This window comes from Polyergus mexicanus, unplaced genomic scaffold (assembly GCF_030449975.1).
Source record: "Polyergus mexicanus isolate NDT 795.1 unplaced genomic scaffold, iyPolMexi1.0 SCAF_7, whole genome shotgun sequence".
Classification (NCBI taxonomy): domain Eukaryota; kingdom Metazoa; phylum Arthropoda; class Insecta; order Hymenoptera; family Formicidae; genus Polyergus; species Polyergus mexicanus.
The window spans coordinates 4048000-4070630 of record NW_027223327.1 but is presented as its reverse complement, the minus strand read 5'-3'; the positions used below and the strand labels follow the sequence as shown (position 1 = coordinate 4070630).

The 22631-nt window shown below is 40.6% G+C and overlaps 1 protein-coding gene across 1 annotated transcript in view; it reads left to right on the top strand.

Moving 5' to 3' along the window:
• The window catches only part of LOC138934883 (fat-like cadherin-related tumor suppressor homolog), a 114110-nt gene extending 92599 nt beyond the window's left edge, over positions 1-21511 (top strand). Inside the window, exons 3-4 of the mRNA XM_070299032.1 lie at positions 284-2997; positions 20992-21511. Coding sequence (XP_070155133.1) covers positions 284-2997; positions 20992-21008 — 2731 coding nt within the window. The 3' untranslated portion in view covers positions 21009-21511. The remainder of the gene's footprint in view (positions 1-283; positions 2998-20991) is intronic.
• Positions 21512-22631: the final 1120 nt, after the last annotated feature.

Genomic DNA, 22631 nt, shown 5'->3' with positions numbered 1-22631 from the left:
GCAAATAAATCTTTAGAAATGGACATTTAAAAAAAACTGTTATTAATATATGAATTATATTTGAATTATTTTATTATTATATACTATTTTTATATATTGTACATATTGCATTAATATTTATTATATTATTATCGCAGAGAGAAGTGGTAATTTTTTATCGCGTATTATTATTTCAACAAAGCTTACTTAGAATACTGCAAGGAGAAACTTTGATAAATTTTTTTTCTCTCTATAAAATATCTATAAATCGCGTACGATGAGCAAACGTCACTTTTTTCATTAGGTACGCGGAACGCGCCATACACGAGCTAATAGTCTTAGCGAAGGATCGCGGTGCTCTGTTTCGCAGCGTTGGCACGAGCCGCGCGAGCACAGCCAGGGTGACGATCAGGGTGCGACAGGTGAATCTATACGCGCCCGAGATCTACGTTCACCAACTGCCCGACATTGTGGAGAACTCGAACGCCGACATTTACGCGATCGTGCGGGTGATCGACCGCGACGAGGGTGCGCACGGACGGATCGCGAGTCTCGACATCGTGGGCGGAGACCCGGCCGGTCACTTCAGGGTGCGCCCGGTCGGCGGCCCACGCTCCGGCGAGTATAACATCGAGGTGCTGCACCTGCTCGATCGCGAGACCGCCCTCCAGGGTTACAATCTCACCCTGCGCGCGATGGATCGCGGGGTGCCGCGGAGATACAGCTACAAATTCGTGCCGGTGCACTTGACGGACGCGAACGACAACGCGCCGGTGTTCAGTCGCGAGATTTACGAGGTCAAGGTACCGGAAACGGCGCCCGTCAACACGCCAGTGATCAGACTCAAAGTGACAGACGCGGACGAGGGTAGAAACGCGTTGGTTTATCTCGAGATAGTGGGCGGCAACGAGGGTGGCGAGTTTTACGTGAACGCCGAGACCGGGATGTTGTACACCGCTGTCGAACTGGACACCGAGAAGAAGGCGTTTTACACGCTCACGGTATCGGCGATCGATCAAGGTAACGCGGGCACCAGGAAGCAATCCTCGGCCAAGGTGAAGATCAACGTGGTCGATACCAATGACAACGATCCGATCTTCGATCAGCCGGAAATGGAGGTGTGGTTGGACGAGAACGAGCCCGCCGGAACATCCGTCGTCCGAGTGACAGCGAAAGATCGCGACTCCGGTGAAAACGCTTACATATCTTACAGTATCGACAACCTGAAGACGGTGCCATTCGAGATCGATCATTTTTCCGGTATCGTCAAGACGAAGCAGGTGCTCGATTACGAGACCATGAAGCGGGAATATCCGCTGCATGTGCGAGCCAGCGATTGGGGACTGCCTTATCGGCGTCAGGCAGAGATGCAATTGCGGGTGAAATTACGCGACGTAAACGATAATCGACCGCAGTTCGAGCGAATCGACTGCGTCGGCCACGTGCCGCGATACGTGTCGATCGGTTCCGAGATTATCACCGTGTCCGCGATCGACTTCGACGCCGGGAACATGGTCAGTTATCGGATAGTCTCCGGTAATTCCGATGGTTGCTTCGCCCTTGACTCGGTCAGCGGCGTCCTCTCGGTCGCCTGCGATCTCTCGGACATCAAGGCCACCGAGAGAATCGTCAACGTTACCGCCACCGATGGCACGCATTTCGCCGACGTCAATCCCGTTCACATGCATCTCGTGAACGCCAAACGGAATCTGGGCTCGCAAGCGAGGATTCTAACCGACGAGACCGGCGCTTTCGAATGCCGCGATACCGGCGTGGCCCGAAGACTCACGGACGCGATTGCCTCTGCTGAGAGGAACAACATGCCGTCGCGGAACGACGAGTATACCCTGATACCGAGTCGTTACGGCGAGAACGTGCACGTGCCCGAGTTCATCGATTTCCCGAGCGAGATACGGGTCAACGAGTCGCTCAAGCTCGGCACGACTCTCGTGCGAATACGCGCCCGCGATCGCGATCTCGATTACAACGGCAAGCTCGTCTTTGTCATCTCAAGCGGCGATCGCGATTCCGTCTTTGGCATTGATCCAGACACCGGTGATCTAAACACGATCGGTTATCTGGATCGCGAACGGGAGAGCGAGTATTATCTCAATATAAGCGTATTTGATCTCGGCAAGCCGCAAAAGTCCACCTCGAAGATGCTGCCGGTGACCATCCTGGATGTCAACGACAACGCGCCCAAGTTCCAAAAATCCTTAGCAAGCTTTAGGATCTCCGAGACCGCGTTAAACGGCACGAACGTGTGGCGTGCCAACGCCACTGATGCCGATCTCGGCGATAACGCACGTGTTACCTATTCCCTCGTCACGGAGACCGATGACTTTCGCGTGGATCCCGTGACGGGTGTGCTGAGCGTCTTCGGCAAGCTCGACAGGGAACGGCGAGAGATATACGAGCTGAGAATTCGCGCGCGCGATAACGGCGGCAAGGACACCGACGCTCCGCCCCTGTACTCGGACGCACTCGTCAGGGTGACGGTCGACGATGTCAACGATAACGCGCCCACTTTCGCACTATCAACGTACAACATCAAGATCCGCGAGGACGTGCCGGTGTGGACCGTCGTAGCTGTCGTGGACGCCACGGATCCTGACGAAGGCGCGGGCGGCGACGTGGAGTATCTCCTATCGGATGCTATGGAGAGCGAGGGCTTCTTCAAGGTGGACAAGGTTTCGGGGACGGTGAGAACGACTCAGAGTTTGGACTTTGAGGAGCGACAGGCGCATACGTTGACGATAGTCGCGCGCGATCGCGGTCAACCATCCCTGTCCTCCGAGACGATGCTCGTCATCGAGGTGATCGACGTGAACGAAAACCTTTACTCGCCGGTCTTCGACGACTTTGTCGTGTCGGCGAGTGTCTTCGAGAATCAACCAGTCGGCACCCTCGTCGCTACGGTTCGAGCGAAGGATGCGGATCCACCCGGCGGAGATTCCAACATTGGCTACAGCATCCGAGGAGGTGACGGCGTCGGTATCTTCTCCATCGACGAGGAAGGTAAGTGAAATTAATTATAGTTTTATTTAAAAGATAAATAGGATATTTAAATATGTTACAGGCGAACGATTTCAATGTATGTTAACTGTCGAGCTGCGATTAACATTTACCGCGTTAAAAAAAGAAAAAAGAAAAAAAACCGGAGAAATCTGGAAAAATTAAAAAAAGTAAAACTAAAATGACAATATTAAAATGAAAATTGAAAAATCGAACCGGTTTGCGATTTTCCGAAACACTATCGAATTTTGATCCATGTTGGCTGCGCGTATACTTCGGCGATAACTTTTACATCCATCCATACGCTTGACGTAAATCGCCGCACGCATATTGAATTCAAGAATTTTCAATCAAATATCGCAAGATGCGCGCTTCCTTTGAGGATAGAAACGAAAGAAGTATCAGAGTCTCACCAAGATTTCCCAATATCCCATTCAATATCCACCGAGTGCAGTTTCGCGTGAACAAGTTAAACATATATTCGACTTTACAGTATTAACGATTTCAATTTACTCGACTATAACGATTCCACGTATAACGAGTTTATAAATATCGTTACGTTAAGTGCTCTTTAGAAAAAAAAATACGTGGTGTATTCATATATTCGTAAATTACACTATTTCTAATAGATAAAAAAGGAAATACTGTATAGTATTCAACATTTTATATTATGTCACGCGTTACTCAAATATGAGATCAAAGCGGATGTATAGGGATTATTTCACAGAAAATAATATAAAGTGCAATTTTTGATCTCTCGTTTCACGGATTTTTTTTTATTTTAATTTTTAAATTGACATATATTTTATTGACACACACACACACACACACACACACACTTTGAAAGAATTTTATTATAAAATATAAATGCCCCACACTTTGTCCTTTCGCGAAAAGAGAGCTCGCGCATTTATTCATGCGAAAACATTCGTTTAGTGTACACCTACATGCGCGCGTAAAGTGTGCCCCCCTTTTTTTTTTCTTGTTTCGTTTCCAAGTATTTTTGCCGGGTCCTTCGGGCACAAAAGGGCATGCAACGTGGCACACACGCTGTGCCCTTTCTGCAAATCGGACGTGGTGGCTCGCGTCGTCGGACGCGCCGTGGCACCGATCCAAAGCGGCGAAGCTGTAGCGTCGCGGCCCATTAAATTTCGATGCAGCGAGTCTAATTGAATTACGGTGCCGCAGGACCCCCCCTCCCGCTCCTCCCGCTCCCCTCCCTCCCTCCCTTCTTCCCTGGTCCATCGTTCTTTTTTCGAGTGCGCGCGAGGCGCATTAAATTTCTCCAGCCAGTCTCCTTTCACCGCGGAAATCGTACTCTCGAGAAATCGCACGTCATTCCGCTTAATGGCTAATTCCTGTGTACCGGTGCCACATCGGTCACGGCGACCGGTCATAATGCACCAATGATCGTTTCTTGATGAATGCAACCCGGCCGAGAAGGTGGATTTCGCGGACGAAATAGGTTTCCGGCTAATTTTCACGAAGACGTTTTGACATTCGCGTTATAAACAACACGTCAATATCTTATCCGCTATTAATATAGCTTAGAATTTTTTAACACTACGTGCTTTTTCGGTGTGGTAAGATTTTTCTTTTACGCTTTATATTTCTCCTTCTCTCTCTCTCTCTCTCTCTCTCTATCATTCGGTGGTCAGTATTCGTACGATACAATTACTCTCAATTGTAAATCACGGTCGTCGGTTTGGTTTTTACAGCTACGAATTTTGCACAGTGCAACGTATCGATACAGGTAAAAGAAATATATATATATAATCCATATATCGTCGTTGCTTCAGTCACGTTTGACGAATTTTTAACGTTTGCCGAAACAGAATACGGGTTATATGCGCTGCACGTGGTAGTAAATAGATGCGTATGGATATACGTTTGTATTCGTATACGCGTTCATAAATTTGATAAACGTATTGGATATATACAGGCTATTCTAATTTTAACTTTAATAAATAATAAGTCGTAGTTAATGATAAATTTTCTAAAATAATTTCAAATTTATCTTGTAACGAAAATGTATTAAAAAATTGCAACTTTATTGCATCTTGAAATTTTTTTTTGAAAGGGGGAAACTCTCATCATCTTTTGAAAGGATCGAGACATTTTTCTTAAGTTACACGAAAAATAGTATCTCTCGCGTCATCAATGAAGACATATTTTGCTTTATACGCTTTTTGACAATCACTCCTTTATCATTAGCGGTCGGGGTGGAATTTGAGAGAACTTTGTGCGTACGCACACACCCCGTTGTACACTTTTGCTTCCACGTATATGTGTCGCGCGGTAGTATATTGATCTCCCGCGGAGCAAAAATAATACATTGTCAGTAGTATGCATATTCAACTGGCGTAAATATTCATAAGTCGCCGGTGTATTGCCTCGGTGTCAGAAGCACGAACGGTAATGTCGTCGGTGCCGATGGGAGTTGCGGTGCGATAATAATGGCAGCGGGGGTGGCTGGCGGTGGTGGAGGTGATCGCGGTGCCCGTTTAAGTCGCGAATAATTTCCCGATGGATACTTGGAATTTATGGCGGACACGTGAGATCGTTCGCGCATAAGTCAATGTTCGAAGAAGCCATTATACTTCCCGGGATCAGAAAAATAGCAATCGAACTTTTGTTGCGAGCTAAATATGATCTTTATATTCGCTCTTTATTCTTATCATTCGTCAGAGATATATTCTTATGTTTTCTATCGCCTCATTATATTAATATTTAATCTCCATGACGGACGGTATTTTACGAGAAAAGTTATATCTGGCTCTCGCATTATCCGAAACAATATATTCCCATCGACGCAATATCCGGTGAAACGACGCGCAGCTTGACGCGTTCCGACTAAACGCGATTAAGCTCCGATCGTTGTAGAAAAGTGCCATACCTAGTTTGCAGAACACCCGATGAACGAGCCGGGGCGACGCGTTATTCCGGCCGATTCTGTTCACTTTACTGGCCTGTGGCGGCGAATGTTAGTCCATTAATAAAGCTTTATACATCAACGAGCGTTCCAAAAGTTCCGTTGATCGTACGCGAAACGAAGTAAAAGCTCGCGATGAAAGTGCTTGATTTCTCTCTCTCTCTCTCTCTCTCTCTCTCTCTCTCTCTCTCTCTTTACGTTATCTTGAGTGTAGAGCCAGTTTCATTCTATATTTCATCTCCCTTTACACCAACAGGTAAATAAACATTGGAATATTCTTAATTGCAAGAATTCGAGGAATTTACGCGAGAACGGATAGAATCGTATGCTACGCATCTCACGTGATGTGAGAGATACATGAGTCTTGTGAACCGTAAAATAGTCTCGTATTAACATTCACCTCGGTAGTTTACACTAACTCGGCTTTCAATTGGAAAAGTTTAAAAAATATTAATTTGTCAATTATTAAATTTTCTTACAAATAGCGAAAGAAATCTGCTTGCGAAATATATACATAATATTGGATCAATCAATCGCTCGCTCATCGAACATCATTATTATGATATCAGAACGAGAAATTATTTTATAACGTAAACGCGTGAATCGAACTGTCGCAATAGAATTGGAAAGTTTTCGCTCGAGGATTTGAAAAATATATTTGACAACATCCGCGGACAATTTCCTGCAAATATTTAAGAGCACAGAACAATTATTTCGCTCGAATTAATCGTATATTAGCAGATAGTACCGACTATAAATTATACGCACTGAGCATTCATAAAGCCCATCCCCTTCAATTGCTTTCGTCGACAAACCATTGTGCTTCTATTCATTCATCCGGAGTACCTTCTGTATCATCAAGCAACTCTCTTCGAATGCAGAGGAGCAGCTTCCCTGTTTCTCTGTATTTTCCGTAGCTTTTCTCCTTTAATGCAAAACGGGAAGACTAAATAATCACATCGCAGTGGTGCTAAAGTCAACTTCGTCGACTGTATTTCGCTTTTCACGTGCTTCTGATGAAAAACAGCCGCGTAGCCATTAGACGATCGGAATACCCGGTGTTATTAAAACATATTCGATATTTTCAAGCTTTTTCTCTTTGCGAAAGGTTTTTATACGCGTAAAAACAAAAAAAAAAGTCTCTCTGGCCGTGACCGCGTTTGCCGAGCGTGGTTGTTTCCATATTGGTCGATGTAAGCTGAAAAATTGTTGACGTAAAATTAATTTCGTCAACTCGCATCCGTTTATTGGGCTTACGCGATTTACTTGGTTCTACCGGTGGGCGAATAATGGTTATGAATCTTCGCTTAAATATTGTGCCAGAATTAACAAGGGTGTGTCATGCTCTAACGAACCGGCGAAAAGCAAGCGAGCGCAACCAGGACGCGCAAACTGTTACACTATATATCTAATAATATGTACGCCCACCGCAATAAAGCGTTTGCACCGTCCACAGCAATTACGCGGCTGTTTACATAGAAATACTCTTACTGCTCGACAAACCGTGGTGTGCGACGATATTTTCCTAAATGTATTATTTTTGCGGCGACATCGCATTTAAAATAACGGTGTAAAGAAAATATTGCGACAGAACGCACACCCACGGAAAAGATTTCCGGATCTAATACTATTACTCTTCCATCTATCATAAAATAGGATCGATATGGCGACAATCATATTTATCATTGAAAAAGGAATATTTTAATCTTAAATGGAAAATTCTTAAATCTAGAATAAAATGCTCTTGCTGTGCTATCCCGTTAATTTTCTCACAACGATGAAGATGGAAATTTGTAGCGATCTAACATCAAGTTATTCTAAACGCAAGAATATATAAGCTTAGATTTGTACATGTTACTCTTGTCTCAAGATAGTAAGACGATCTTATTTAATTCGAGAGAGAAGAAAAGGAATTATCGATTTAATTTTAAAATTGTTTTATTTTTATATCGCATAAGGTTGCGATACAATTAAATATGTGAAGAATATTTTTTGTCTCGTTATCAGAAATCCTTTCCGAGAATGCATAGCCTACATCCGTATATTCTACACGTTTACCCCACATTTGTTAGTATAATAAAAAACAATTCTTTTTATTACGTATACAAAATTACACTCATTCCGTCATTACATTCTTACAATAATCGGTCTCGCATTGCTTAAATTTTATAATCTGGAAATATAGGGCAATATACAGGGGAACAAATACACAATTCTATATCTTATACACATTTTGAATAAAATTCTTTATATTTGTATATAAATAAATATGCGAAGTAAGTTGCGTGAATCGGGATCGATCGTTTCGAGGATAACGTGTCATAAACTAAACGCGAATATTATCGTCGAGGAAGTCAAGAGGCGAGAGGCAACGTGTTCAAAATTTAAATGTGTGCTTTTATCCGGGTCTATAAACTCAATTATTTATAGAGAGCGAAAGAACAATCTTGTTCTGCTGTATGGCCGTATCGAGAGGAAAATACTTTGGCCACATCGACGCTCGATTCTGCTTCATAGAGTACGTGGTCGGCGAACAGACCAACTGCACGTGATAATGTCTCGTTTATTTATTGGCTGTTTCCGTTTAACACATCGCAACGATGTATATATCCAGCTTTGAAAGTCAATTGTAGATATATTAAAATGAAGGAAAATTTTTTTCTTACTTTACTCTCGACTGCGTCATATGTAGCTTATTTGTAAGAAGATATTGACATTCTTTGAATGACATTTACATGATTTAAAAACGAAACGTTTTTATCTTCGCTTCGTATATGAAAATCATTAAATCCGGCATTCAGCCGGCAGAGTTATCTAATGAAAGACGTTAAATTTGCTCTTACCATCTTTGAAAGTCGATTATCATCTGCCAATGATAATCGCATCGTCAAAATTACGGATCGGCATCGGAGAAATTCATTTACGGAGCGTAAATGACGTTAGAAAAATCACGTAATGTAGCCAGCAAGATTCCAACGTGGCATTCTAATGTAATGTGTCGTAAAACACGTTTTCGACGGATCGTGGCGTCACGCCCGTAACGCTCCATTCACGCGTGTTGTGCGTACAAACTCGCGCCGTGAATGCCTAATGTCCCGTCATGTCGAACGGTTACGCATTGTGCATGCGACTATTATTTTCTCGCGTCTTCGGGATACGAGGAACCTTCGTAAGTATCGCTCTCCTTAAAATTCGACCGATTCGTATTTTGTGAAATATTCTTCCATTACATCGTGCGATAAAATTCCGATTTAAAAAAAAAAGGACACTAGTTTTATTATATCTTTATTGTAGAAGATAACGATGTTCTTCGAATTTATTAATGTTTTCAACAATTAAGATAGAAAATCTTTGGAATCTATTTTTCCGTTGCATACTGTTTTTTTTCTATATTAAATTTTATTAACAACCTTCTGTAAATACAACTTCCATTATAAAATTGATTAATTTATAAAGATTTTTTTCTGAAATGTGAATATTTCTTATTTAATATATATGTTGCACAATCATTTCTTTTTATATCAAAGTCTAGCGAGCGAAAATATTGATCATGCGAGAATTGTTCTGATCAAGTTGCATCTGTTTCGTAGCTTCTTTTCGCTCTCGAAAGTACCTTTAAAGATCTCGCAATAGCGAGGATACGTAACAGGGAATTGACTCGCTTCTCGAATTCATTTTTATCTAGCTAAGGCGTAATAGTAGCAGTCGAGTGCGTTCTGTCGCAGACGCCACTAACGATCTCGTTGAAAGCACGTAAAGGCAGCGTAAAATAAAAAGAAAAACAAAGAGCACTCGTCTCGGGAAATAAAAGCTACGGGAATGACAGAATGCGCCGGTAATTATGCACTCGTCGTGCACCTAGCGTAAAGTTCGAGACGGTCGGCCTGCGGGGCGGGTAAATGGAAAAAGATGACAGTTGCAGTTATATACGCGTAGGTTACGATATGCATTCGTTATATTCATTTCTAGTCTGTCGCCGCTAGGTGGATAAGTCACGTGGATTTGCGTAATGAAACGAGTATGAAATTTGTCGCATTAAGCGATAAAAATATCGTAGCTCTAAACGCAATGCATGAATATTTAAGTATTTAATTAACGTTCGGTATTTTTTTTTACATATTATTTTACACAATCGACACGTCAAAAATTATCCTCGAGCATTTTTATTACGTTTAAAACGTCTTGCCGCGCATATTTTTCTATTCATTTCGCATGGCAAGAGCTCGTGCGCGAGAAGGGCAAGTTTTTCGATAAGTTTAGGAAAGAATAATGCTTCCCCCGTCTATGTCGTCGTAGGTAGGCGCGGATTTTATGATCGATTAAATATTGTATCGAAGACGGATTGCTTGTAAACAGGAAACGAAACGAAATGTTTGAGTCGAAGGAAAAAGGGGGGTATCGCGTGCGCGAAGGCGGGAATAGTGAATAGACGGATAGAGAATACAGGGACGGCGCAAGGAAAAGAAAGGAAGAAAATTCAGAATGGATCGTCGTTTCTAGAGATCGCAATACGTATACGTCGTCTTCCATGTGACATCACTTCCGACGCCTACAAGTCTCTTTCAAAACCAGTGCTCTGTTCTCCGTGCGATGTTTCTTCTAGAAAGGGAGGGGGGGGGGAAATACGTATTATACTTTGGGCGGAAATTCATATATTAGTTTTGCCCTGTATATGTGATGTGTGTACGTACGATGTCGTACGTATGTAGATAACGATTTACGCTTTGTGAATTAAATTCGTCTGAAAGCACAAAGCGCTATCGATAAGATCAAAGAATCCTGATTGCCGATATACACGAATTTCAAACTGCTCGTTTTATTTGACGAAGAATAAATCTTGTGTGTCGAAAAAGCTTTTCACACTTTTGCAATTGTATGAACTTTTTGTTATTTCGAATTACAAATAAATTATGTATATAATAATATAAATGGGGGAAAAAACTTTACGTACATAAGTAGGTATGGAGAAGCTAGAAATTTTTCCGGGACTGCGGTAATTCGCTGAAATGTTTCAACGAGTTTCTCTCTCTTGGCGGACTCGAAAAGTCGTCGCCCATCTTCCGTCGTATCGCAATCCCTTTTTTTGTCCTTTACTCTTCTTCGCTCGTTTTCTCGGCCCGCTTTCTCTCTCTCTCTCTCTCCCCCTCTTTCTCGGTAGCTATCATTTTTTTCGCCGGATACTACTACGGCCAACTTTTTCAGAGGTCTGTACGGAAACTCCTTCCGGCGAGACTCCGAAGAAATTCCCTCTGCTTCCGAGACGTTTCTAATGTTCTTGACTCTGTCGAGCGTGAATTAAATATGGGAATATCGAACGCCGGTAGACGAGTACACACGCCTTTTTCGGATTTCGTAGTAGGTACATATGGATTTGCCGCAGGAGAATCTGTATCCGTGCTTGTATCACGCGTACGCGCGATCCTAGAAAGAAACGCGTGATGTCGCGTCCCTTCGTTGCTTATCACCTCGGTTCGATAAACCGCCGACCCGTGGAAAAATCTTCCTGTCCGATTCGGAAGCATCAATTTTCACTTCGCGTAGCCGTATACGTACTGATACCGACAGCTCGAATAGATTTATATGAAACAAAGTTATCGTTATTGCCGAATCCATAGCTCTTTCGAACGGTTGAATATTTCAATTTGCCATTTGTCTGTTATAAAGGTCGACAAAAATGGTTTCTTATCCCCGAACATGAGCCAGTTATATCTAACAATTAACTAACTGCTATGTCGCGCGCGCGTCTTGAATCAATTATTTTAAGACAAAACGCGGAATATATTCTATTTAAAATTTATAATTTTACATACCGTATATCCTAATGCATATATGCATTCTAATATGTATTTCGTATATCTTACTTTTTTAGATGTGTTCTTCATATATATTACACGTATCTATCATACATAAAATTATATATAAAAATCTATCCCAAGTTTTGTCGAGAATTGTAGATCGCCTCTAAAACGGGCTTTTTATATAACAATAACATTACACGGTTGTAAAATTCGGTGTTTGCTTTTGTTGTTTATACGCGGTCTGTTTATACGGTCTTGTTTATACGGATCAAGTCGGGCGACAGTATCTAAGCAAGCAGATAGCGAAGAGATATATTATGTGACGTATTATTATACCTTGCAAGACAATAGCAACAACTACTTACAGTTTCTACTAATGTAAGTGACTTTTCTAATTTATTAAATTTATCATTCGTTATCGGTGAAATCAATTGCTCTTTTAATGAGATCCGCGATAATGATCTGTTTTATTGTGTGTGTAATGTAGGTATAAAATATTTTGAAGAGATTATTTTGTAATATTAAATATATATAATAATTTTTCTATTTTTGATATATATAATATATATGTTTTCTTCCGTAATTCTGGCAAAAGATTTATTCCCTGATAGCGTATCCCGTATATGGATGATATTTTCTGTTCTATCTTTAGATCTTAGCAAATATTGTAATAAATATAAACGTTGCGGCTTCGGTATCGGTTGAGACGAAGCCACAAATTCATTGTGATGGACAGGAAACGTCGTCTTTTATTAAAGCCAGCAAGTGCTCGGACAGCTGCGCTACTTTAGAGAGACGTTGTATTGAATTTTTCGTCGCGAAGCCAATTACCTTTAAGACAATTCGCATTGCCAGTATCCATCCAAGAAATTCTATCGTCGATACCGGAGATTCTTTTGTGCGCTAGTTTACGATGGAGTCAATTTAGCGATGGGTTTTACTCCTTCCTCGATATCGTACAAGCCGGCTTTCAATTTAGCCACTCTCTCTCTCTCTCTCGATAGCTAAAAAGCGACATCCGTAAAGTTTCGCGCCAAAGACTCGGTTTTTCGGAACGACGCGTCGGTTTTAAATTGGTCGGGAAAATAACGAAGAGCTACAGAATTTCCATGTGTTTCGGAAGGAAGCGCTGTGGTTTGTAAAACCAAAAAAAAAAAAACATCTTCCCTATATATATATACGTGTTTACGTGTATCCGGTGTTGAACGGCGTGACGCTTCACCTCGGATAAAATGATCCATCGCGGCTTATTGCGGATCGCAAAGCGCATCGCGTAAGCTTTACGAGAGCTCTCCGCTACTTGTTTGCTCAAAGGATATACTTGCGGCGATTAGCGTGAACGATTAACCTAAATTCACCATAGGCGCACACCTGCACGCGACGCCGCGTGGTTTTAAGCCAGTTTCCTCCATGTGGTTAATGATGTACCGGATCGTGTACACGGCGCTTCTCTTAAATTTTGTTGCCAGTTGGGGAATGATGATGAATAGTCCGCGGGATTTAGAGCCGCTTTCTTCTATACGTGAAAGCGCAGCGCAGCGCACGAGCGACTTAATTGGTCGACGGCGATCTTTCCTAATCATTGTCTCAACTTTCAAATTTATATTACTTAATATCACACTTGTACGTTTTACGGAGTTTATTACTATTATTATTTTATTTAATCTATAAATTCGAATAAGCACCTGTTTAGTATCGTAAATTGTGAGAATGATCTTTAAAGATAACAATATTCTCTATTATGTATAATATCCTTGTATCCTCTATTTCGCTTTCTACACCTTTTCTGGAAGCTTTAGAACAAATGTCGTAGCACACTTTGCTTGGATGATGGTTACACCCCTCTAAACCTCTCTTGGCACTTGGGGTGTTGTCACTGCCCTAACTTAACCGTATATTCCTCGCTATCTCTCTCTATCTTATCTACCTGCGTGTATTAGCTTAATAAGGTATTAGAGGTAGGGCGCATATGTTTCGCATAACGTATATCTTTCCAGGGAATATTTTCAAATTTGAGTCAATATTGCATTTTCGTGTTTCAGAAATTGTTAATCAAGAGAAATAAGATATCACTGAATTATTTAATATATATTATAATCATTCTTATATATTATTATTTATTATTAATATATAAAAGATATCTTATAATATATCATTTAACGAGTATGAGAAAAAGATTAGCGCAAGTATAGCAGCTTTCCCGAATTAATTTCCTTGCTCTTATTTTCAACTTTAACATTTTACAAAATATGTGTTGCGTGAGAAAATTTTTTTTTATATTTACTTTCTTGAAGAGTGTATCTAAAAATGCGCTTGGATCACCCAAGATTTTAAGCGCAAATATCTAAGACGACATTCATGATAAAATCACGTAGCGAATAGAGGCGTGCTAGCTTACAATGGATGGAAAAATGCATAATGTATGCCAACTATCAGCATGGTGATGGATGGCGGTTTGCGACGAGACCATGCGCAAGAAGCCTTCTTTAACGGAACTTCCGTTTTAGCACGCTACGTTGGCGACATCCTTCTGGTATTACTTATCGCGAGCAAGATCGTTAAAAATGAGCCATTTTTGCATCTCGCTCATCGTATATTGAATAAATAAAAAAATAAAAGTTTCAAATCCGTTAACGATAATAAAAATATGTGTTGGATAGACGATGTAATTTGATCAGTGACTGCGAATTGTAAAGTCGAATTAATGCAAAACGCAAACGTTGATTTGTTGCAATGTTAGAGTGGCGTTAAACGGCTATTTTAACGACGCTAATCTGTTTACCGGGGGAGAGTCAACCACAATTATTAGCGCGGATATTGATCAAAAGGCTCGACCATAGCGGCGTTTCCGTGGCGCCGAAACGAGGTCGTAGATCGGTTCGTAGTAAACGGTCGACTTTGGCGAAGGCGATAACGCGATGATGCATGCGTGCCGGGCCCGTTGCCCTACCTACCTACCTACCTACGTGGTGACGTGCCTAACACCTAAAATATGGCGTAGGTAAACGCGAATCCGGTCCGACCCACATCCGCGCCTTGCGGAAGTCGCTGCTTCCAGTCGCAAACGGCGACGTGAAGGAGTCTAGACGTGAAAGAGAGGGGAGAGGAAGAGGAAGAAGAAGAAGAAGAGGAGACGAGGGAAAGACGGCGGGGGATGGAGGAGACGATCGTGTGGGTACCCGGATCCGATCCGGGCGCATACGGTTCTCGGAATCGATCGGGAGAAACCGGTTTCAGGACGTGTTTTTATCGCGTCGCGCATGTGTGCGAGCCCCGGGATTTTGTCGATAATGGACGGGAGGAACTATCCGCCGACGGTGCTTCTTTCTCGTCTCTCTCTCTCTCTCTCTCTCCTTTCGCCTTCCTTTTCTCTCCTTTTGCATCGGTGTCTTGGCGGACGGACTCGTAATAATCCGCAGACGCAGGGAGAATTCGATCCCTCGTCAGGTCGAATCCGTCGTCTCGATGGCTCACCCATCGTCTTCCGTAACCGAGCGCGTAACACAGATGACAGACATGCGAAAATCTTACAGGTGTCGTTCTTTATACCTGTGTTAAAACTATGTAAAAAAAAAGGGAGGGAGGGGGGGGGGAGTCTTGCAAAACTTGCACAGTATTGATTAAAAAATATATTATTCAATGGTTAATCGATAAAGGAATCTGATGATTGCGTTATTTCAATTATATTGGCGAAAATTTTTTTTAATCATTTGAACTGATTCAAACAATCGGATTTTGTATGTGAATTAATCTTGCAAATTTAGCGAATATATATTGTGCTTATTACTTTTCTCTTTGCTCATTTTGGCGAAACGTGTTGCGTTACGTCGATTTGACAGGACAAGCGGCGGAAACACGCGTGTTTAATAAACGTGCGTCTGATGCTTATTCGCGCGGAATATCCGACATGTAATTTACCACTAGTTCAAGGTAGTTAACTTCTACTTTGAAGAATGGTGGGCCGCGAAATTAGCCGTAAAGCCGGGTTTATCTGCAAACTTCTACCGCCGGGGCCGAAACCGGCTTCGAGAGCGAGCGTTACAAATATCTTCTCGGTAATTATTATTTTTAATTAACTATCACACATCCCCGAATAAGAGATATCGCGTTTTTCATCGCGGCAATATAATTAAACGCGGAATTAAAATCGGTGCTTTATCCGAACTCACGTGGATACGCGCGCACCTCACTCGCCAGATTGTAAAAGCGAAGCGATATCGCAATTTTTGCGTTAACTCCCGAATTTAATGCAAGCTTGTCATGCTTGTCATAAGTATACCTTTCGCGCATGTTCCAATGGTGCGTTAATTTTTCTGGGGGAAAAAAAAAAATAAGTTATTACGCACCCGCGAAGGTCGACGTATCCAAACGCAACAACCAAAGCCGTCCTTGCATTTGAAATTATATGACGCGCGGAAGCCGCAATGCGGTTACGTGACAAATCTACCGTCACGAAGGTACGCGTGCGAGTTCTTCTACAGCTGTTGCATCTGAACTACAATAGTTTTATGATGCGAAATAAATGTTGCTCGATATAAGCTTTTCTCTCTTTCTGTAGCTAAAGATACCGAAATCACCGCTTTGCCGCTTCATCTCGAAATTCCTGCGATTTTACGACTTTTCCACGTGTCACTCTTCAACGTCTTGAACTCTGTGTAATCGAGGCACGCGTATAAACATTTCTATATAATCATTACACATACATTAATGAGCTTCGGAAACGTGTATTATCGAGTAGGATGATGAGTTTTTAATTGATATTAAAAAAAAAAATTATTGTTATAAAAACGGAGAGATTGAAGATGATATGGAGCCAAGCGAACGTCATCAAATACGCAATTGTTGAAATAAGCGGGCGGTGACTATTCTCTCTCTCTTTGCCTCTCTTTTTCCCTCCGCGCATTGGCGCATGAACGCGTGAGAAAAGTCTCGGGGGGGTTATATATCATCTGCAGATGATAGCGTCGCGCACTGCGCAAGCCATTCGTTTCAATGCATGCATTCATATCGCGGCTAAAAGCCTCTCGCGTATTTTGTTCGCATTCTCTTCCTTCCATTTTTTTTTTTTTTTTTTTTTTTTAGCGTACGCACGTCCTACGCAATGTACCTGTTCGATTGCGAGCGATCATCAATCCGTCCCGTGAATCGACTCGGAAGTCTATTGTAGTTTCGTATACCTTGGACGGCGATGTTACGTCACGGAATTTACTGGCTTTCGATGCGATTCGATCGCGCGCGTATCGCGATGCGAGGTGATCGGGAGCAATCGAATTTTCGCCCCACGTTTTCCACGTAAATTGAAAAATTCCCGTCGTGATTTAAACCACACTCGAGCCTATTTGGTACAACGTTACAGGGATACGCTCGACTTTGTTGCTTTGATGTAATCGAATTTTGTGGGGGGAAGAAAAAAAAAATGCGGCATTCGCGATAATAAATTATAAGTAACGGCAAATGTATATTACCGTTTTATTACAGTAAGTACATAAGTCGGAAATCAAATGCCGCAAAGATATCAATCGTCGAATTCGCATCATGAAGTGATACATGCTCGTCGATGACATAAACGAATTAATCGTGATCGTATCGTTTGTCAATTCGCAAAATGAATTGAAAATCGAAATATCATCGTATAATACAAAGCAGATGGAATGAGAAAGCCAGCGTATAAAATAAAACATGGTGTTAAACGCGCGGTAAAGTGCAACACATGAGATGTTGAGTGATGACTTTTAATATCCTGTGCTCGCTACTAATAAAGATAAAAATATTATACTAGAGAGAAATAGAAAGAGAGAGAGAGAAAAAATATATGATCCTTTTCAAAATTTTTTTATTAGAAAAACTGTTATCACTTTGAATTAAAAGATTATTTTTACATAGTAATCTCTAAATTTAATTATTATATTTTTATATATATATATTTATATTAATTATATTTTTAATCCTAGCATGAAACAATTTGTTTTCTTATCTAGATTTGTGTAAAAATATGTCATATATGTTCGGGATTACTTTTCTCTTTCTCGTCGACCGATCGATATTCGCAGTCCGATGTGTAAACGCGATTGTATTTAATTTGTATCCTTGCGCTCGTTTACTAAAGTGTTTGACGAGATCGTTAGATTTGCCGTACGGCAAATTGTGATTCTATCGGCCAAATCATCTCGTACACTCTCGTGATTGGTGATGGCTGTATAATAAAGTCTGCACTTTGCAATAATGACTCGCGAGCACTCGCCGAAACAAACTATTTTATCAGGTACAAGCTTCAGCAAATCGGAAATTTCTTAATGCGAGTAATCAGTAATCAATGCGATCTTTTAAAAGATAAATGATATTTCCATATGAGAACTAATGTGTAAAAAAAAAAACGTATTTATACAACAATAATAATTTTTGTTTAAAGTCAATTTTGCGATATATATTCGTGAAATGCGTTTCGACGATTTAAATATTCCAGAGTTTTCAATCATTTATATGATCGATCTGTCATTCGATTTGTTATGCACATCCACATCCACACACACACACACACACACACATTCCATATTTCATACAATAGCATCGTGTAAATATTTTTTTCTGTCGGGGTAAACTTTCATCAATAAAAAATTCGAAAGTGCAGAAATCGAACCGCGTATTTTCGTCACTGTCGCGCAAAGTTGTATTGTTATCGAAAAAAGTAGCGAACGCGAAAGTAACACGACGTGCTAAATGGTAACAAGAATCACGTTCGGCGACGAGAATTTACCGCCGGGTCGGTCGGTCGGTCGGGAACTTGTGTCCAGCATGAACGGTGTTTGCGAGCGCGGCTTACAGAGTACTTAACATTTCGGGCTTAACGCCGAAAGTCCGAGATTGTCTTCGGATATCGATCGAGCAACCTACGGAATCACCGCCGGTGGGTGGCACCCCTTCGGGACTTTTCTGTTCGGTCAGGAAGTTTGTCCGACAGTTTGGACGTAGCGCACAGTGTCCGATCCCGCCATTCGACCGCAAACTATGCAATGTGATTAGCTTAAAGTTCAGCAACTGCGATCGTTCCCACAGCACCTTTGGTCCTTACCTTTTTCAACGTAACAAGCGACGGCAACACTTTGGTCATTAATTAATGCCGCTCTGTCCGATATCTTGACCATCGATGTCGGATATAACGGTCAGATATAATAATCGACATATTGCTACTTTTTAAATATTTGTTAACATATATATATATATAACATATCCTCTCAAAAAGGCATTTTAAATATTATATTTATTGAAAACAAATATAATATAATTGATGATGAACATACATACACATATAGAATATTAAAAGATATTTTACATAATTTTAAAAAATGAACAAATTGCGAGTGACTTAGATTTCTTTATTCCTCTACGACGATTTCGTAAAATTATTCTAAATAACTCCTTATACTCTGTTTCATAATACAATATTATTTGTTTTATATTATTATTACTATAATTTTATTTAGCATCGATAAACGAACGCGTATTTTTTCTATCATCGAGAACAATAATCGTAAATATATTCTAATTCGGAAAATGGCAAGCGGCGCAACCTCGGCAATAATTAATTAGGAAACAGTTGTGCCTCTCGATGATTGGATCCGTGATCGCGCATTCTCACGTTTGGCTCATAATACAGGCAGCGAATTATGCACGAACACGTGCAAATAAACGCGCGGTATTATTGCAACTAATGAGAATAAAATTGTTATATTTGCGGTGATCCGTTGAAAACGCCAATGAACGGGATGCGCTAACACATATTGTATTGATCGAAAATATTATAATCTTTGATTTCACGATTGAATGAGATATAAATAACGGCTTTACTTTTTTCACTATGCTCCATTATTCCAATAACGATTTTTATAAGATATACACTTTGACAATGCAATTTAGCATGGATCATATAATGAATTCAATTGGAGAGAGAGAGAGAGAGAGAGAGAGAGAGAGATGCATTAGTATTCATAAATGATAAAGGCTATCGTATACAAATTTTTAATAGCATAAGTATATAATTACAACAATAAGATAATTGATACTATGAGTTATTATTATCCTTATTTTTATTGAATAACGATAATAATAACTTGTAGTATTAATTACCTTGTTATTTTAATTATATATATATATATATATATATATATATATATATATATATATATATTTATGCTATTATAAATTTTTATAAAACAGCCTATAATATATATTTTTGTATATATATTTTTTCATTTAAACTTAAATACTCGAGACATTGAAACAGCTGTATAAAATCGTTCAACTTATATCATAATTTAGAGAGAGAGAGAGAGAGAGAGAGAGAGAGAGAAGTGAAATTTTATTAGAGAAGATATCGAACTTTCGCGTAGAATTTCTCTGCGAAATGTCATTACTCGTAGCACGAGAGATAGGTAGACGATGATGAAGAGACAATATGGCGGTTTTATGATTACGTGATGATCGCAAGAAGATGGTCACGTGATCCGTTTATGTTTCACGAATGCCGAAATACGCGAAAATGGCAGTTTTGTACGACGCAGCTTCAATATATGCATCTCGCTCGACGTTTTAGCCTCGCTCTCGTCGGAAAGAAATATTAATGCTCGTAAAGGTGCTCTTCTCGAATCAAACCCTCGCATCCCGCGATGGCCCGCAGGATCCAGCCGCACGAGAAACGATAGACTTCTCACCGGTAAATGTTGTAAGGGCGAGTAGATCTTTCGCGGCAATAAATCTTGACGTGAAAGCTTGCGACGAGAGATGGCCATTATCGTAACATATGTGCTGTTTATCTTGAAAATGATGAGTTTTTTATATATATAAATATGAAAGTAAGAGAAGGAGACAGAAATCGAATATTTTTTTCTCCAAAATTAATGATTAGCAAGATACATACTTTTTAATGCATAAAGAGATGTCAGCATATTTATATCATATTATTGTAAATTAAAAACAAATAATTATAATGTATGCGCAATTATGTTTGTTTAAGCCAATGGCTTCCAGATATTTAACAAGTCGTTGAACTTTTTCAAGTAGGCCGGATACTTCCGTTATCCTTCATGTTAAAACTTGCCTTCTTAACGACACGAGCGCGTCATTAAAAGTTTTTTTCCGGTCCGGTGTCGTGCCTCATGTAAATCATACGCACGCTCGGGGTATTCGTTGGAACGATAATATACCTTGGCGATTTAACCGAGCTCTCTTTTTCGCAGAAATAACAAGTCGCCTTTTCTTATGTTATTATAGGTAAGAGCATGAGCTGAGAAAATTGTTTTCCCGATTGTACGTGTTGAATTCGAGTCACACGGTCCACTTCCGTCCGATTTCGACGATGGGATCGAATACGGGAAGGCGGGGGTAAGTGAATAGACACGTTGCTAAACTTGTCGACAAAAAGAAGCGCGTGTGTTGGTGTAGATTTTTTTTTTTTTTTTTTTTCGTATTTCTCTCGTATTTCGGTACAAGTTGCAGCATCGCCCGCGCGTATAACGATACAATTCTATCACCGGACAATGCGTTCGAAAACGTGTCGCGCTATTTTTGGCTTGTCTTTACCCGGCACAATCACAACGAAGACTTGCTATTTTACTCTCGAAACGAATCCGTCGAATCGCGCTTCTTGGGCAAACTCGATATTCCGTTATAGAACAATCGATATCAATAACGTTTGGATTAAACTTGGTATTAAAAATTAAAGAATGAGTAAACAGTATGCGTATTTATAAAGGAAAATTTATACAGGGATATTTTTTAAAGTTTATTTTAGAGAGACATATGTACGTATACATTTTTGCCCATTAAATCAATTTGTGTGTAAATCTAGTATAAGAAGTATGCTATTGTGCACGGTTTTCTATTGGTACACTGGCAATATTGCTCGGGACACAAATGTATGCGCACAGTAGTATGAAAAAGCTACGTTAATTTGTGCCATTTCGCGTACGTAAAATTGGATCCATGTTTTTATTCGAAGCGGGTTTCAAAACGGCCTCCTGCCCGTACGTGCACAAAGAACAGTTTACACAATTTTGTTAATTACAGTTCGCCGCGTAGAAAAGAGAGAAAGAATAGGTGCTTAAACCGAAAGCCTTGTGTCAAATTAACTCGCTTGTTCCGCGCGTCCTTTCTCGCAAAAACGATCGGCGAGTATATTACGGGCGTAATCACCGTTAATTACTTCTTCCTTCTCATGAAATATTGTACAGATGAGTAATATATGCTAAAGCAGTTACAAAAGTTCAGATTCCGCGGGATTATATCAAGGTCGGAAAGTTTACGTTAACAAAGTTTACTTTTATTCTTGCGAGTTTGGGCGCAATCGCAAGAGAGAGAAAGAGAAGGAATCAGTTGACCGAATCGTTGAGAAAATAAATGGATTGCGATAGGAGTCGTCATTCGTTTCCGAGTTCCATCGTGGCCGAGATAGATCGTCGGTTAAATAAAAACGGCAAGAGAAATCGTGGCGGAACGACGACGAATACGCTGACCTCGTGCGTTAGGTGACGGGAGATTCATGATCGCTCGCCGACTCACAAATGACGTCGTTACATAAGTACAACCCCACCGAGCTCACTCCCCGAGATGAAAGACGCGCTCTTCAATATGGTCATAGTGACCATAATCATTCTAGAAAATTACCAGAATTTTCAGTGGCGAAGCCACTCTTTTTTCCTCTACAAGCGCATTTGTGCCGCAAAACCGTGGAATTCCGCTAATTCCTAAATTTCCTTGATTTATTTGGAATTCCTATCCTTACAAGATTGCGTTTCATTGCGTCATTAAATTATTGCTGAATCATTTAAACGAATTTATATTTATATTTATATTATTATAAGAAGATGGACAGTCTGTCGTACGAAAATGCATTTTCGTCCAAATATAATCCG